Source organism: Fukomys damarensis, unplaced genomic scaffold (genome assembly GCF_012274545.1).
Source record: "Fukomys damarensis isolate Sample0158 unplaced genomic scaffold, DMR_v1.0_HiC HiC_scaffold_30, whole genome shotgun sequence".
Lineage (NCBI taxonomy): Eukaryota > Metazoa > Chordata > Mammalia > Rodentia > Bathyergidae > Fukomys > Fukomys damarensis.
In genome coordinates, this window is record NW_022900942.1 from 49,235,257 (window position 1) to 49,254,779 (window position 19,523).

Genomic DNA, 19,523 nt, shown 5'->3' on the forward strand with positions numbered 1-19,523 from the left:
GTGTTCTGGGAAGCTGAGTCAGGAAGAGAGTGAGTTCAAGCTCAGCCTCAGCAATTTAGTGAATTAGAAAGATCTCGTCTCAAAATAAACAATATAAAGGGCTCAGTGTGAAAGTTATGGTTTCCATCCCTAGTACAGCAAAACAAAAACAAACAAACTTTTGGTGTCAAGAAATGCAATGTCTTACTAATAATTTCTTACTGATATTGTAACAATATCCTCATAAGTACTCATTCTATAGAAAGAGGAGATAAATTCGAAGCCAAATATCCTCTGTTTATTGCTAGCTTTGACATTGGGAAAGTTATTTAACCAGTTTATTGTACAGTATATGTGATGAAGGCTTAGAATAGTGCCTGACATATAATATTTACATAGTAAGTAATTGTAGAATGGATATTACTCTGTGGCACAGTGCCAAATGTATAATGATGTGTGATAAAGACTTATATGCATATTTGCGTGTTACCTCTGCTCTCGAATGTGTGAATATACATGACAACCAGAACTCTAAGAAGGCCATCAATTTTCTGTGTGTGAAAATGAACTGTTAAATACTTTAAACCTCAAACATTTAATGATTTTTACATTGAATTTACATTTTTCCATTTAATTGTCCTTGCTTTAAATTTCTCATGCCTGGATAAAATATTGAGACAGAAAAAATACTAAAATTAATGTATCATTAGGAAGGACCAGATTTTCTTTCTCTAAACCAAAATCAAATGCCATCTGAAGATTTGTACATAATCTATAAGCTTACTTAATTCATCTTATAATATTTGTAACATTTTGAACATTTGTAACATTTTGAACAGTCCTTGTTGCAAAACTTAATTAAATCTATCTATCCTTCTCTTTCTGTGTCTGCCCAAAGAGTACTAACACAGTTAGACTGACTCAGGTCTGGGGTTATATCTCTCTCTAATAATATGTGATTCCATGATTCTCTTGTTAAATGAATTACAAATTATTTCTTCTTTGAAGATATAAATATTGAGCAGAAACAGTAATTGCTCTTGCACAGCTAAGTTCAATAAAACCTTCTGCAGAGACAGAAATATTCCACATGGCTCTTGAGCCCTCGAAGTGTAACTAGTGTGACTGAGGAAATGAATTTTTAATTTTATTAGAATTAATTTTGATTTAAATTAAAATAGCCACAGCTCTAGAGTTATCAATTCATAAATAAGATTTGTGAGGGTTGGTTGGAACTAAAGTACAACATAAAATTTATCAGCTTGGGCAATGCCTTTAAAAGTAGCAATGTCGCCCTCTCTTTTCAGTCTCCTGCACACAGTTACTCAAGCTATGACTCTGGCAAAAATGAGAGTGTAGACAGAGGCGCTGAGGACCTGTCACTCAACAGGGGGGACGAGGATGAAGATGACCACGATGACCATGACGATTCTGAAAAAGTTAACGAGACAGATGGCGTTGAAGCAGAAAGGCTGAAAGCTTTTAATGTGAGTCCTGCCACACTCCCTGTATGGTTCAGTTTTTACCACTTGACTTCATGTTGTTGCTTGATGGTCAATGTGTATATTTTAGAGACATGTTTGTTTGATTTACAGAAGGATTTAAAAAGTACATGAAACTCTCTTTGCCAACTAGACACCAGAATTGCTGTGCTTTGTTTAGAATTTTAAAGCTAAATGTGAGCTGAAAACTGGAATGGTGTTGTGTGAGTATGCATGTCTACATAGCAGATAAAGGGGCTCAGCTTATTTCTCGGATGAGTACGCCTGTCCCTCACCAGTTACTCAGTTATTTCTTTTGCTTTCCTAGCTTATCTAATTATGCATGACACAGTCAATTGTTTGTTTTCAGAGATTAGTCCACTGTGCAGTGTAGCAATATATCAGTCGTATTTATCATTAACAGAGAATTTAATGGGAGGCTCAATTGTCACAATGTACTGTTATCTCCTGATTTTTTTCTACATGGTAGTCTATTCTTTCTGTCTGTGTGTCTGTCTGCTTTTTCTCTCTCTTCTTCTCTCTCTATTTTTTAATCCAACCATTTAGAAAATCTTAAAAGAGTATTTGCTTAAAATTTCTGGCTTCCCATTTCAAAGTTCTCCAGTGCGTAAACCAGGAAAGAATATTTTTCCAATCGGTAATCAAGACAGGAAGCTAGGAACAGAAGACAGCAGCCCTCCAAACCCTTCTCCTCTGTCTCCCTCTTGCCAACAGATGTTTGTCAGGCTGTTTGTAGATGAAAACTTGGACCGAATGGTCCCAATCTCTAAGCAGCCCAAAGAAAAGATCCAGGCTATCATTGACTCATGCAGGAGACAATTCCCTGAGTATCAAGAGCGTGCCAGAAAACGCATACGTACTTACCTCAAGTCCTGCAGGCGGATGAAAAGAAGTGGTTTTGAGATGGTGAGTTTTGAATCAAAACACAGCCCTAGATTCCATCCAAATCCCACATGTAAACCATGACACTATTTTTTTTTCATCTTAGTGTCTTTTTTTTGTTTTTTGTTTTTTGTTTTTTCTTCCATAATGTCAGGTCAAAGGGTTTTTTTGTTCACTTGTTTGTTTTTTCCCCTTCTCCTTTTCATCTCCCTGAAGTATTTCTTGCCTTTGTTTATTTAATAAAGAATATCTTGGGAGATCAGTGCTCACAGAACCACGTGGTACCATGTCACAGAAAATGAGGATGTTCCGAGTAAAACCTAGGGAGAACCAGCATCTTGTTCATGTTTTTGTTTTTTTTTTTCCCCTTCACTACTAAAGTGGATCTGAGGTTGACCAAGGCTTGAGCTGAAGCATCAATTGTTGCTTTGGATGATATGAGAATGGCTTTCTCTGAAATGAGAGGGAATGAATGGATGGATCAATCTGAAAAATACCATTTTCAAACCAACAATTAACAAATAACAGTTCAGAGTGTGAAAATGCTCAGACGAAAAGAAGGCTTTGTTGGGCTGGGAAATTTATTTGTGGGCTTCTTGATGGTACCATGAGATTTAGTATTCACTGGGGCTTGGTAGATGGATGAGATTATGTTGTTAGAGGTTACTTGTGGGGTGGAAATTAGGAATCCATGGTTTTTGAACTTCATTCTATTTTACCTTGCTCCAAATTTACAATGAATGTTTTACTTTTACTTTTAATTTTTCTGTGTGTGTGAATGGAAATGTAGTAGGGATTTTTCTGAACCCCCCCTTTTTTGCTACTCTTATCTGAGAAGACTGCATAAAAGCCTGAACTGTGTTTAAAATATGTACCTCTAGTTTATTAGTGTCATGGGATAGGAGTTGCCACAGATAAGCAAGGTTTTAGAGTATCTTATCTATAAGAATTTTAGAGATGTAGTCCAGAGAAATTAATGACAGGCATAACATTTCCTCTCTGTATGATAAATTCCCCACATTGGCTTATAAAAATATCTTAATTTTTAAAGAAAAATGACTGTAATTTAAAGAACAGACAGTCTTTGCACATGGTCAGAGTATGTGCGCTGTTCTCTGGGAACTTGGCAGCCAGGTCTGGGTCCACCACCTTCCTGCCAGCCTATCTGGGTGAGTTACTTCCGGTGTGCTCAGCCTCCTCCACTGGAGAGGACCCCAATTTTTAACATTTGCAGCTATGAGAATTACAGAAGTTGCTTCACCTCTGCATGCCATTTCTGGAAAACACTAAGCATTCAATAAACCTTGGCCCTAAAAATATTATCAAATATAATTTAATTCATCATCTGAAAAAAGTTTCTAAAGTGTGGTTTTATTTGGGCCACTCCAATTAATGGTTTGCTTACTTCTTAGGACACCTACGTTGGAATTGGAGTTTATGGTCTATATGGATCATTTTACAGCAAAAATGGTATAACTTGGTAATAAATACAACAATAGAAGTGGTATAAGGTAAGAGAGAATGAGGGATTACTTGAAGAAATTGAAGCTATTACCCCTATTATAAAATTGTTGAAATATCACCATGCTCTGTAAAATACTAGTCAGGTGATAGATGAAAAGACACCTAGCCAAAAGCTAAAACCCAGAAACTAACAGTGGCATCAGGTTCAGGGTCACTTAACAGTGACATAAAATCCCAATGGAAACTAAGTACATCTCTGAAAACAGTGCACTATAAATACTCATTCTCTCCCAGTGACAATAAAGGTAAGGACATCATTCCTCATATTTTTACCTGTATCAGCCTCTAGCATTACTATTTTTCTAACATTTTAATGATATTTAGAGATTCTTTGTTAATACTTTCCTTATTTTTATATGTAAAATTTTTATATTAATAGTTCTTTTTAAAACTTCACTATGCAGAATTCTTAACTTCTTTTAAATATATTCAGACATTTAGTAATTTTTAAAAATTAATTGACATTTGAATAGTTGTATTTATTCATTTTAATATGGCATCTATTTGGTATAAACTGTGCTATATATGGAAAACAAAAAGTCAAGAAGTTTTACAACTTGATCTTGAAGTAACTCTTCTGTAGAGCAATTATATAGGATTTAACTTTCAATAATTTTTATTCATTTGTTTATTTCATACATATATGGTACACATTACATTATACAAAAATAAGGGCAAATTCATGTCCAGTTTGTTAATTAGGAGTAAAACATTTTCTACATCATTGTGATATGTTGAGGGGACAAGTTATATGAAGTAAAATGCTTAAGTAGTGACAGAAGACCCTATGTAAAAATTTTAAATGAATTTCTTGGTTATAAATGGTATTACATTTAGTGCATTTTTGTTTCATATGTTACTCACTAATGTACCATTGGAAAAAAATTGAATCCACTATGTAGTAGACATGTAATAGCTTTCTATCACAATGACAAAACACCTGAAGTTATCAGCAGGAAAAGTTTGGTTGGCTCAAAGTTTTGGAGATTTCAGTCCATGGGCAGTTGGCCCTGTTGCTGTTGGGCCTGTGGTGAGGCATCACATTATGGTAGAAAGCATATGACAGAACAAAGCAGCTCATCTCATGACAGCTGGGAGGCAATGGGAGAAAGAGGAGGGCCCACATCCCAAGATCCTCCAGAAGTCCACACCCCTCTAACACAACGTCCTCTGACTAGCCACTCCCTTTAAAGGTCCTACCACCTCGACTGCACTATAGGCTGAGGACCGAGCCTTCAACACATGGGCTTTTAAGATCACTTAAAAAGCACAGAAACACAGTTGAAATTTTAAATGTTTTTGTATATTGTTTTATTGACAGGGAACATATATAGGATTTGTGTCATTTTGACATCCATCTTTACCCAGAATAGCTAGAAAGAGGCATGAAAGTAGTAATCACAACTAAACTTTTTACATGAATAATTATGTCCCCTATTTTATTTTATTTTTTTGGTATAGGGAACCGAATTCTGGACGTTGCCCTTGTGAGGCAGGCGGCAGAACTACTGAGCCAAATCCCCAGCCAGCTTGTCCCCATCATTTTTAAGTTTAATATGAGATAATGTACACAGGACAATTTTTCAAGTTGAAACATTAAACAAAAATCTTCTATTGTGTTTTGTATAGGTAAATGTGAAGAAAATGTATAATTTAAAATGCATGATTACTTTTGCATGTAATTATTCAACAATGTATAACAAGTCAACGAAGACCTTTATGAAATTTGTATAATACATAACTGTAAAAATGCAGTCTTAAGAGGCAATTCTCTATTGTAAAGTGGATCTAGCATTCTTTCACAAGCTCAGCTCTTCGTTACTTAGTTACTATAGTCAGAAGATCCCACAAGTAGAATGAAATATAAAAATATAAAATTATATGCTTCTGACTTTAAGAAATGCAAAGGATTATTCCCCTAGATGTAGTTTAACACAATATATAGCTGTAATAAACTTGAGAATCTTAGCATTTACTTTGACTACATTTCTTCCATTGTTAATACAAAATCTGTTTGTGTTTAATTATTTTACACTATCCCTGAATGAATTTCCATGCCAGTGCAAATATTTCTAATTGGCTTCACTGGATGCATACAAATCTTAGGTTATATATTTATACATATTTATTTCATTGAAATTGTCAAGTCCTTCGCAGGTCTTCATTGCTTAAGCAGCAAAAGTTTCTGTCATGCTCCAGTCTTTATATACATGAAGTAGAATAACTAGAATGATTCTTTTCTAAACATTTTCACCAATTCTCTATTACCAATCATCTCAAATTTAAAACAAGTCTTCACTGTTGTTAGTAAAAGGGCAAGTTTAAAGAAAAATAAATCTAGTAACTTAGATTCAGAATGCCGTCAGAGTTTTCACTGAATTGTGAACTTATGAATTGTGAAGCCATTAAATTAAACCTTGAGTAAATATGGTATATTAAGTTTTTATTGATTCTGTTGTATAGCTTTGACTCTCAAGTTACTTCAGGTACTTCTCTGAAGAATAGTTGTTCATTGTTCAAAAAATACATTTCTCCAAGGTGCCCTTATCTTTAATTCAATAAAAAATATAACAGAAGCAATGATTTATGAATAAGGTAGAGTTGGTCCCTACTGAGTATCATTTCTTTTATGTAATGAGGTTTCTTGCTTTTATTTCCTCAAATTGCATAGAGACTCTTTCATGACTTTGCATTTGTTTCCATATATTTCTGTAAAACTTAAATCAAGATATTTAGGGGTGATATAGACTAAGAGGTTTCTAGTCCATTATTTCTTTCATGTCCCAAATTTTGCCATGTACCTAGTTAGGTCAAGTAGCCTAGGTATTTGAATTCAATAACTTCAACTTCTTGAAAATTTCCTAGTTGGTTGTTTTAAATAGTATGTGGTTGACTAATTTGGTTTATATAAAGCCTCATGCAGTTTTTATAAGTTGGCCAAGGACACTGTCCCTTAGGCTATGAAATATCCAGTGGAGAAGACTTTGTTTTAGAGACTTCTTTCAAAATTTAATGCAAGAAAAAATTTATTTCTCATGAGAAAATAGTGTTTTTTTTATCAGTTCTCCCCACTAGGAGCGCACAACTCTGCCTTTCTATGCAAGTTTAGAGCCAAACTTTTTCCAAGGTCACTATTGTCTTTCTAATCATCTTGGTGTACTTATTTTCACGGTGGATCTGACATTTATTTTAAAGAAGAAAGTAAAACATAACTTTTAAATAAGGAAATATTCTAGTTCCAGAAACACCAGAAAAAAATGTCTTTCATTTTAAAGAAATCATATATCTTTCAGAGGATTTGACTTCTCACAGTATTTATCTTTACTTGTCTAATGCTGCTCACAGTAGAGTTCAGAACTCATTTTTAATTCACAGCTTCCCTGATATTACAAGCACTTCAACAACTAAATATGCAGTGACACGAAATATGCATTAACAATTAGAGATATAAAAATGAAGAAATTAAAGTGCTTTTGTAAGCTGAAAATTCTATCAGAAGTATACTTAGTCCCTCATACAAGATCATGCATAGAGATATTAAACATATATGTTACATGTGTGGCTATTACAATATTATTCCCATTCTTCACACATGAACGCAACTGTGCACATTTCCTGTTTATGACCAATTAACTTAATTGGTACTAATTAGGAAACATCTTCTTTGACTTCCCTACTTCCATCCTATAATACTTCCCTCATTTTGGCGGGGAGTACCAGGGATCGAACTTGGGACCTTGCACTTGCAAAGCAGGCAGCAGAAGCACTAAGCTAAATCCTTGGCCCTTCCCTGAATAATTTTGATATTTCACCTTCTGATCTCTCACTTCACCATTTTCAGTTTCAGTGATCTGAATCTCCACTTCAGCCATTATTAACACAGATAAACCTTTGTCCTTAGTCATCACTCAAAGAGCCTGCACAAGCATTTTTATAACTATCTAAGCATTCCCAAATTTTCTCCATTATATTTATAGAAAATGAGCACTGAACTTATTTGTCCTAGACAAATAACCTGGCCACCCCTGCTGCCATATTATTCTACCTTCTTTAGGACATTGTTCCCCAACCACACTTACTTTCCTACACATCCAGGTTTTCTGTTTCACTAACAGTGAGGGTAATTTCATTTTTTTGCTTAACAAAATGTCCTCTGATGGCAGGAAAGCATTTAATATTTTACATCTTTCTTTGCCAGTTTTCTGAAAAGAGTATTTTTTTTTACTTGCTTATTTTCTTGAAACTATTGCTTTTCGGCCTCCTTACTTACCTTTCTTTGCTTTGAGGTAGTTCCTATAATTCTCTGGTTGGCCCAGAACTGCATTTTACTCTACCCACAGTTGCAAATATCTGCCTTTTATATGCATTACCCTACTGTCAAAGTAGAATAGGAGTCACCAGCAAAGCTTTGGAATTTCATGGCGAATGTCAAGCAGAACAGTTTTTGTTACATCGCCCCACACTATATTCTCTCTCACTTACTCCCTCTACAGATGTCCACTTACTTCCGTAACCAAACCACCAGTAATCCCTCTTGACTTGCCTATTTCTCTGAACAGTCCTTCTATTATAATTTACATCACTCTTTACAAACTTAGGTTAAGATTCTACTGATCACCAAATTTTGTTTGTTCTTCCTTAGCTGTATTTTCCAGATAAATCCTGTAATTTCCAATTTTGCTTACTATCGCCTTTATTTTGGCTTTTCATCCCAGGTACCTATAGTCTTGCATAATCTTTCTAACTCAGCTCTCTGCTTCTACCAAACACACTCCTCTGTACACACTGTGCCTAAGCAGAGGCAAAACTAGGGTTTATGAATCCTGAGCATTATAATACTTGGGGCATCTTTAAAAAAATACAAAATCATAAGCAGAAAAATAAATATTCACAGTTTATAAGCATAGCACATGAAATACTGTATTCTTAAACCACTGAAATCTTAAAGATTCAAACCCTTCTCTCCAAAGATCTCTTTAGACAGCGAAGCTTCTTGGTTTTCTTTGGCTTCTCCCATAGAATGTGTACAACATCCACGAACTCCAGTGCTGAGAAAACCTGTTCAATAGAGGAACCCTGGTGTCTCAGCTTCATTGGCTTTATGGTAAACCCACTTTTATTCCTGGACTCATCCTTCCCAATTCTGGCTGCAGTAGTATGAAACTCTAACATGTCAGGGAAAAAAATAAATTTTATACAATAATATTTTAGAGTATGACCTTTTTGAGTGGATCTGAGTTCATGTGATGTTTCTGAGTCTCCATTTTTCTAAAGGAGAGGATTGTTGGAATACTACCTGTGATGTTGTATGCAAAATGTTTAAGGTATGATCTGCTACTTGCATCTATCTACTTTTGCTTTTAACCTGTTGCATTATTTCCTCTCACATCTTAGTCAATCCCACAGCACTGCTGCTGCTTCTCTTAATATGTTTCCTCTTGGTCACAAATTTTTCTGGACTTGGGGATTATGAGTACCTTTTCTTCATTTTTTGCTAAATGTATGAAAAATAGAGAATAACCACACTGTAAAGAATGTAGCCACCACATTTGGCAGAGTTACTCATCACTGAACCTTATCATTTGAACAAGATGTTGAGCTGAGCCTCCTGGAGCACTTCACTGCCTCTACTCCATTGCAGACACATACAAGTCCTGCCTAAAATATAACAAGTTTTAAATACCTGGCTATGCTCAAAAAAAAAAAAAAAAAAAAAAAAAGGAAGAAAAGAAAAGTAAGCTCTTAAGTTGCATAACAAGTTAGGAACGTAGGAAAAGTGAATGGAAACACAAAAAGATGAGGGCTGAGGATTGGATGACCACCCATTCAGGACTCACAAATTTCATTTTGTGACCAAGAAAGAACATAAAATGAAAACTAGCAAAGCTCAGTCTTCCATGAAATGCAAGTTAAGAAACCTCAATTTTCAATTTCTAGAAATAAAAACATGAGGCTTTATAAGCAATGACATTAAAACCTTACTATGTGGATGAAATAGAATATAATATTTAATCAATAAGAAAAAAATTAATAAACTGGGCAATTAAAGTATGGAAATTACCCACATAATGAAAAGTGAGAAGGGAAATATGAAAAAGAATTTAAGAAGTACAATGTTCTGACAGGCATTCCAGAGAAGAAATTAAGGAAGAGCCACCATTCAAAGAGATAATGAAGAATTTTCAGGATCACTTGGACCATGAACCTTCAAAACAGAGAATAAAACCAGCACTCAGAAGTATAAATAAAATAAACCTATTTGTAGAAATATCACATTAAAACCACAGCAGAGGAAAGAGACTCTAAAATTTACTCCTAGAAAGAAACAACAGATTGTCTGAAAGAGAAAAGCAAATAGACTGAACAACTTCTTGTCCTTATAATTGATGTCAGAAGGCGGTCTTTAAAATTCTACGGAAAAACTCTTCAAAGTTTTAAAAGCAACTACTTTAACTTACAAAGCAATGATGACCTAAACTCTCATGTTCAGAGTGAGGAAGAAAAGCAATATTTCAGGCAGCTACCGAGGTTAAGACAAGCTGGATCTGGATTCAAAGGAGGCAACTGAACCCAGAAGCAAACGATGGGAAATGAAAAGGATGGTTGGGCAAATCTACAGAAATCACCCTGATTTCATACTCAGTGGATCTCAGTTCTTGTTTATGCTCTTCCAACCTGTGAACCTCATATCCTGGAGCTTCAGCGCCCTCATGGGAAAAAAAAAATGGAAACAAATGAACTTATCTCATGGTGAAAACCATCAGTACTTGAAATAACAAATGTAAACATCCCTACCTACTGCACTTGAGAAACGTGATAAAATGCTAATTGGAAGTTGATTCCCACACTCCCCTTTTTCTGGGAAACCTTCTTGGTCTCTCAGTCTGCTTAACTACTTAGAGGATTGAACTAAATATACTTTTATCGATCCAAATCTCACTTCTAGCTATGAGCAGCCTCAAATCTTTCTTTCTTCTGTGTGCAAATTGTACTTTGTGGTACATCTTTTGTAGTTCATTTTATCCTGTCTTATATCACTGTTATCTATATATAGACCTTAGCTCCTTAATATGAAGTTATGTTCCTTGAATGCTATGCTTTTGAACTTGTTTGTCTCTGTATCACCCACGGTGTCTTACGTAGTGTAAGAATTGCTCATGAAAACTATTCAATTCATGTTCAATTCAGCTGAATTAAAATTGTTGGATGAAAGATTGAGTGAATGAATAGATATTTAATAATGTGGTAGCTGGTGGTAGGAATTAGTTGAGATAAGCTGATCTTTATTGTTCATTGTATGTTGCATACAGTATCTTGCAATTGGTATTTTAAAAACAATCACTAACAAAAAAAATGTAGCCTAATGTATTTTAAATCTTTTTTGTTTGTTTTTGTTTTTATTTTTGTGCAGTACTCGTGATTCAACCCAGAATTTGAGTATGACAGACAAGGGCTTTACCACTGAGTTACAACCCTAGCCCTTAAAAAAATATTTTGAGAAAGGATCTTACTAAATTTTCCAGGCTGGTGTTGAACTTGCGATCCTCCTGCCTTATTCTCCCAAGTAGTGGGTATTATATGATGATTTCTTTTCTTCTTAATGAAGATGGGTATATACCATTTAATTTTAATTTTTCTTTTAACCATTGAAATGCTGATATGTAAATATTTTTATCTATTTGACAATTACTGTGAATAGTGATAGTATTATGTTAATAGAATTGGTTTAAGTTTTGATTTCACAAAATATAGGTAAAAGTACCATGATCTAATAATTTGTAACCATATGTTTTCAGGATTAAATGATATTTCCTTGTGGAAATTAAAATTACAGATTACTTTGTTAAAAATGAAAGCATGATGATGAGGCCTGTGTGTGCTCAATGGTAAAACATGTAATTCACATGCACAAACCTTGGGATTGCTAGGGAGCACTGTAAAAGAAAAAAGAAAGAAAGAAAGAAAGAAAGGAAGAAAGAAAGAAAAATTAAAGGTGAAAACATGCTTAGTTATCTTGTCTCTTGATTAGAGGTGTTTTTTAACATGACATTAACCAAACCATGCTTCTAAATAATTTTCTGTGTGTTTGCAAAAGATCATTATTAGTGGCCAATAATATTGAATAATTAATGCTAAGGTATAGATCAGTAATTCATATGTGTTATAGTCAAAGGCTAAATGTACATTGATGAGTATATATCATACTTTTGTTAAAGACACACTTTCAAACTACATTTAAATTAGTCACAGCAATTTTCCCAAGAAACAGGGAAATGCAGCAATTCACTTATAGTTGGATCCAGAGGCTCAAAGGCCCGGTTAACTGTTTTCTCTTTTCCTGACTGTGCTTCTCTCCTGTATTGACTGACCTCTCAGACAGATTCCTGCTGCCTGCTGGGACACAGTGCCATCAGCAGTTGTAAGCCTTTAAAAGCCACCCTCCACCTTTGCATCTTGGCTCCTTTGAAAGGCTTTTTATCCTACCTGTATCAGATGTCAATTCTGGGATCTGTAATTGATAACAAAGCTCTTCGTTCCCTTGACTGCTCAGGAAGCCAGGTCCGGTCTTTGCAGAATGCTGCTTAACATCTCTATCGAAACCATTCAGATTGGATTAAGGGCAGTTTACTGTTTTGTCTGTTTCAGCAATTCTTATCTGAAATCTTGAATTGGCTATGGTTCAGAGCCCCAAACTTTTCAGATTTTGTTTTGTTTTTGGTAATAGGGATCGAACTCTGGACCTTCCATTTGCCAGGCAGGCAGCAGCAGCACTGAACTAAATCCCCAGCAACTTTTCAGATTTTAGGACCTGTTTGAGTACATGGTCTTCATATTGTACAACATTCATGGTGGGGTCTGGAAAAATATCATAGATAAAAATATATCTTCATTTCTGCAGTACCATGGTGAATAAATTAAGAAAAAGAAAAGCTATTAAGTATCCTCATGTCACTTTTTTGCCAACTGAGTTTAACCTGTTTTTGAAAAAAAAAATTGCAATTTATATTAATATTTAAGAATTCCTGACCAAAAAGTTGTAGATCCATTATAAATACACTTTAGTTCATGCGTATTAAATCCTACATGCCAAGCATTATTCTAGCTTGAAAAGCAAACTGCTATGATGCCAGAGGTAGCACTGATATTTGTTTATGTTCATATCTCTAAACTTGGCAAAATTCCTGACATACAGGTGGTGCTTATGAAATCTATTCGTTGAATAAACAAGTGAAGAAGTAGTGAATTTATTTTCATTACTTCATAACATTATCTATGATATGAGCATTAGTTTTCCTATTCATTATTGGCTGGCTGCATCTGCTTTGCCATTTATAAAAGGAGAAATGAGGATACCGGGGAACTCAGACATTAAATCACAAAAATAGTCATATTGATACCAACTAGATGATTATGAAATAATACCAGGTCATTCTGACCTGGTTGCTGAATTGCCTCTATACTGATGTCTGTGAATGGAGCTACTAGTCAACAGTAAGAAGGAGCTGAAACTTTCTTCTACACAGAATATGAAATTATACCTTCAGGCATAAATATACCATTTTGGAGAGCAAGTATGTACATATCATGAAGTTTCAGAATTCTTGATTATACATTTTATCAGTAGCAAGATTAGGAGAAATAATCTTAGCACAGAACTCTACCTACCTTCTGACTGTTACATCATTTATTTTAATTGTCTCTAAAGGGAGTGTCTTTTTTACAACCTTAATAGATGTCACAGTTGTTCTCAATCTGGTCTTGGCTAATAATTGATTAAATTTTACTTAAATACTAAAATACATTAAATGAACCCATAAGCATAACCTTACAGTCTTCATTTAAAAAAAAAAACCTTTTTATAATTGTAACAGTTGTACAGCTTCTTAATTGTACAACCAAAGTTCAGAAGACTGTAAAGTTGTTTAATTTTTATGGTTTTAAGACCAAAAGATGGAATAGTTTGTTGGTGTGGTGACAAGTTTCACTTGCATCTGTAAGGAAAGACAGATTTACACTTTGCCAATAGCAATCACATCTTAAGTTCCAATTAAAATGTGACTTTTTCAACTCAAAACGCTCCATGTGATAGTTTAGCCATCTGTTGGACTAAATAGCCGCCACTGATTTGAGCCTAGATAATTATTTCAATAAGAGTAGTGCTGGGAAAAGTTCAACTCACATTCCAGTTGAGAATGATGATTAATTATGAAGAGATAATTAGTAGTTGCAGTACTTATATTCAGGAGATAAATAGGGGTAGATCTCCCCAGTGTTGGTATGGATCATGGACAGTGTATAATTATATACATATTATTATTAGTCTTCTTTTAAGATATGTACCACAGGATATATTTACTAAGATGTCTTCCACTTTAAAGAGAAGGCTGTGTTTCATACGTTACCTTGCTTAATGCTTTGTATTTGATGTTTCTGTGAAAATACTGGTACCTCCAGTTGTTACGTGAATGTTTTTGTGTTTCATGGCCACTCTTAAGGAATCTGTAGGCTTTGTCTCTGGTGACATCTGACTGTCTTTAGCACGCCCTGCTATTATGTGCCAGGAAGAACTTAAAGCAGTGGTCAACAGCTGACAGAAAGATTTCAGATGGCAATGATTCTCAGAATTTATACTAAATAATCACTTTAGATTGCTTTGTGATAAAGTTGATTTATAAGAAGCACAACTGATTAATTTCTTCTTCACTTTCTTGATATGAGCGCATTTGAGTTGGGAAATGAATAGAAGCCAAGTATGGCAGGGAAAAAATAAGACTCTGACTTTTAACTTTAACACCTTATAACCAGGCACAGCATTATCGAGCTCTGTGTGGATTGGGAGTGCTGTCATTTATTGCTGGTTCTTTAGTGTTAGGGGTGAAAGGATTTTTAACATGATTCTTTCTCTCAAAGGAGAGAAAGAATTTCTGTGACTGGCTCCTGCATTCTCATTTTGGGTGTAAAACCAAGTTTAATTATGTTTCATATACAATACGTTATTTCTTGGCCCTCAGATCCTCCGGTTCAAAAATCTTATGAAGTTAGATTGCATCAGTTTAGAACTTGTGGCTTAATATGACAAGTTACATTTTTATCTTTATGCTGTTAATGAAGAAGGGTTTTAAATGATTAATGAGAAAAATATAGGAAGAAGAATTTCAATTATCTTAGTATGGCATTAGAACATTTAGGCTGAATCACAGAATGAGGTTAGCTTTGAAAGGATTCCTCTTCAGTGTTTAAGATCTCCAGGTTTGTGAAAGCTTGTTGTGGCCTTAAATGTAAAATGAGAATAATTCCTTGTTATAGATTATTATTTCCAATATATCATGAGGCTTACATTTGAATCCAGCATTTCTATATACATAGCTTATGGTCTTGGGAAAGTTATAATTTTCTATAAAATATTTTCCAATAAAATATTTTTAGGGAGCATTTTGAGGCTCAGATAATGAATCTAAGCCTTTTTGTATTTATGTCTGATCATCTTAAGCACTCAGTAGGAGTTAACTGTTATTAATATTAATCTAAAATTAAATTAAAACACTATAGGTTTCCTTGAAAGATAAACATTTTGACACATATTTGAGATATAGAAATTTCCTTGAAAAACATATATTAGACTGTAAAAGTTTTTATTTATTTTGTTATTCTTTCCAAGGAGTATGAATCAAGTATGATTTTAATAGACATATGTAGGCTATTTTTAGTCAGCTTAGTTTTTCATTGAGCTCAACAATTTTTATATAAGAATTTTTATAACATTTTATTAATGATAAACTGTGTAAAAGTATGGAGTAAACAACAGAATGCCAAGGAGAAGAGAGCTGAAAACTAGAAAACATGAAACCTATCTTCTAGCTTTGGCAAATTGCTTCATCTATTTGGGTTTGAATTTCTTCAAACATCAGAGAAAAATAATGCCAAATAATTTATATGGCCATTTACAATGATCATTTATAATTGATCATTTATAATGATCAAATTATAATTGTACAGTAAATGCAGAATTCTTTTTAAAAATTATATCACATATATACATGGGCAATATTGAATCCTGTCTTTGCCTCTACTCATTTTTTCACTCTGTAGGAAAGAGCCTATGATTGCCTTATTTCAAAGTTAAGTTTTTTCTCAACACTTGATAGAGTAAGTTGTCAGGTGAACATAAACAATCTCTTGTTTTACTGCTGCAGGACCTTTTTCTAGTTTCAGATGAATCAGTCTAACATATCAGGCAAAGAGCCTATAATCCTTGTGAAATTACATAAATTATAAGTAAGAAATAATTGCATAAATTATTATGATAAATAACTGTTACTGTTATAGTAAAAGGTATCTCTGCTTTTTTATTAAAATGAAAAATAATTTGAAAAGAAATACTACTGTAAGCTTTTAATTTAAAAAGATAATTTGCCTTCTGCTTTCCCTACTCAACAAACTTATATGTTTAAGAAACTTGTATGCTTATTAATACAATTCAATCAGTTTAATAAAATGACTTAGCTTCCTAAATTCCTAATTTGGAAGAGAAATGTCTGATATAAAAATAGGCATAATAAAAAATAGAAGTATGTATTTTTGAATATTATGTGGTTATCAAAAATTGAAATTAGAGAAGCAAAATTGCTGATATTTCATTAAACATCATTATTTCCATCCCTGAAACCAGATGAAGGGTCTAATAATATAGGCTATAAAAGTGTGAACTCTCACTCCTGTTTGCATGATACTAATTATACTCAAATAGTTTGTTTTCTGTTTTGACAGTGGAGTATCTTTATTCTCACATTTTCTGTAATACTTTTGCCTTAAAAATCATTTATGGAAGTAGAACATTAATAGACACTGAATTCCTATGTAGTTTATCGTCCTGGGCTAGGCAGGGGTCATCTTTTAATGAGACACAGATTTATAGCCTAATATTTATTTGATTCTGGACTAGACAGCTTTATCCACATAGTTGGTGAAGTAGGAAATACAATGAAAAGGCAATATGAGTTTTAAGGTTATACTTCTGTCATTGTATGACACTTTTTAAAGGTTTATTTCATCTGACCATTTTCTCCATTATCAAAGCACAGGTATGCCCTTCTGATTGCCCTTCTGATTGCCCTTCATCTTGTCTGGAGGATGCTTCTGCTGCAAGTTCACTCCCATTTCAGGGGCTTCTCTCTTTTGCAGAAATCACATTCCAGTAAGCCGCTGCTTTGTTGTCAGAGGTATTTAGCCATCATTCCAGACATCTCGCAGGTTAGGACCCTGAGCTGTGCCTGCCTTTTCCCTCCAGAGGCTCCTTCAGAAGGAGAAGCAGTGAGGAAGTCTGCAGAGGTAGCTGCAGAAATTGCTTCCTAGTTTCTCTGAGGTCAGAGTCTGACTTCTTTCCACACTACACAAATTATTCTGAAGACCGTCTGAACTGTTGTCTGAATTTAGTTGTTTAAGAATGTTATTTGAGACATAAACTTACTCATTTGGTTAAAGTAAATGCTACATGTCAAAGGTAATAAATAGAACGTATGAAAAAGTCTCATTTAGGTTCCATTACAAAAAAAAATTTAAAGGATCTCAATTAGTTCAGAGACTTCTTATTAATGATATCTGTACATATTTTGGACTAAGGCTTAGAAAACTCTAAGGTTGCATACAATCATTATATATGCTAGAGTCTTATGATACTTTTATTTTGTACTCTTACGTTATTTTGCTATTCATGTGGTTTAATCTTCATGTTACTTTTTCTCTATCTTAATTAAAAATGTTCTGTGTCATTAAGTATCTTCATCTTTCAGCTAGGCTATTTTACATGTAATTATGGGAAAAAAGAATGGAAAACTGTGATTATCAAAAATGATACAAAGAGTTGCAAATAATTTGTAGTTAATTAGGAGTTTAGCTGGGGAACTAATTAATTTTTATGTGATTTATATGGATTTCCAACAGTACCTATTAAATTATTAATATAAACTCTAATTTACAAATAAAGAAAAGCATGGCTTTACACACATAGGCAAGTAATTTCACATCTAAAACATCAAACTTCTGATATTTGGAAATCATATCACTCTACAACTGACTTTGAAGTTTGTATTTAATCTTAAGTATTTTTAAAGCATTTTAATCCCATCATTTGCCACAATTTAGGCTGTAAACATCCATAATATTTGTATAAAGATTATTTGACATGGTGTGAGTGTTAGTTTTTCAGCTCTCTTTTAGCCTTGTCATTTGTTTTGTTTTGTTTTTTGTTTGTGCTTTGTCCTATATTGCAAAAAGACCAAAGGACTTATTTTATTTGCAAAATCCAGTCAGCAATTTTGCCACTGCTGGTTCCTCCTCTAATTTAATGGCCTTGACTAAATACTTGTGACAATGGAGCTGTAGGAATAATGATGGATCTGTGTAGCAACTAAAGCTGTAATCTCTAACTAGCTTTCATTTTTCATCTTTACAATTTCCATTTCCTCTCTCTACTGAAATAAAGTCATTTGAAATAAATGGATACTCCTGCATGTATTGATGGTCCTCCAAGCTCTTTGGAGAATGACACTGGCCTGGTGATGATACTGTTAATAATTTTTTTCATATTTTCTCTCTTTTTTTTTTTAGTCTCGACCCATTCCTTCCCACCTTACTTCAGCAGTTGCTGAGAGTATATTGGCTTCAGCCTGTGAGAGCGAGAGCAGAAACGCAGCCAAGAGGATGCGACTGGACAAACAGCAGGTACTGAGGACTCGTGGGGTCTGGGTTCACCAGCGACAGCAAATACAGTTTATTGATGTAGATGAGCAAAACTGAATGGATCTAAAGTAGACAGAGATCGTTTGTGTGCCTTTAGTTATGAATTTGAGTTTGAGCAATGCTGTGCTTAGGTGATCAGTAGAGATCAAACACACATTTTCTGTGATGAAAAATGGACAGTGATAAAACTGTTATAATTCTGCTGATTTAAAGACAAATTGCTTATTAAGATGCCCTGACCAATCATTTATAATAGCTTTGTAAATTTAGCTTATCATTTATCATTGTTTGAATAAAATAAACCTTTAATTTCCTCTGACCTACTGCCAGTTGCCAGTAGAGTAATGCTGTAGGTGGTGAAAGCATAAAACGACGTTCTTGGTACTGGTGATCGAACACAGGGCTCTTGCACTGCCAGCTACAAAAGCAATAAAATGGGGACAGCATCTAATAAAAATCCATGCCCTGGGATTATCCCTTCATCAATTAATCAGTTATTGTATACTCACAACAAATCATCTCTCTCTCTTAGCTGGGGCCTTAGGCCTTGGTGGTGAGGGTGCATGCACGGTGGGCGTGCCTTGATCATTAGGGTTCCAGTCAGTTCCTCTGGTTTAGCTGTGCCTCTCTGTCCCCCCTCATGTTCTCTTGAATCCCTTTCTCTTCTTTTCCTAATTCTCTTTCTTAGTTTTCCGTAAGAAAGAACTAATCTATAAAATATGAAATTCATTATATTGATCCACTGCATTCAATAATAAATACTACATTAAATATTATAACTAATATATTGAATAATACATTTATACTATTAGTCTATTGAATATTATATGCTTAAATTTTACTGTATTCTGGTTTTTTAATTATTTTACAAAGAACAAACTCGATGCTTCATATTTC

The 19,523-nt window shown here is 34.1% G+C and overlaps 1 protein-coding gene across 5 annotated transcripts in view; it reads left to right on the top strand.

The window, feature by feature from the left end:
• The window catches only part of Nol4 (nucleolar protein 4), a 318,444-nt gene that overhangs the window by 235,174 nt on the left and 63,747 nt on the right, over positions 1-19,523 (top strand). For 3 of the 5 annotated variants that reach the window (XM_010638080.3, XM_010638081.3, XM_010638084.3), the window contains 3 exons: positions 1,287-1,466; positions 2,196-2,387; positions 18,495-18,608. In XM_010638080.3, the coding sequence (XP_010636382.1) occupies positions 1,287-1,466; positions 2,196-2,387; positions 18,495-18,608 (486 nt within the window). The remainder of the gene's footprint in view (positions 1-1,286; positions 1,467-2,195; positions 2,388-18,494; positions 18,609-19,523) is intronic. The other 2 variants (XM_010638082.3, XM_010638083.3) reach the window with 1 other exon arrangement.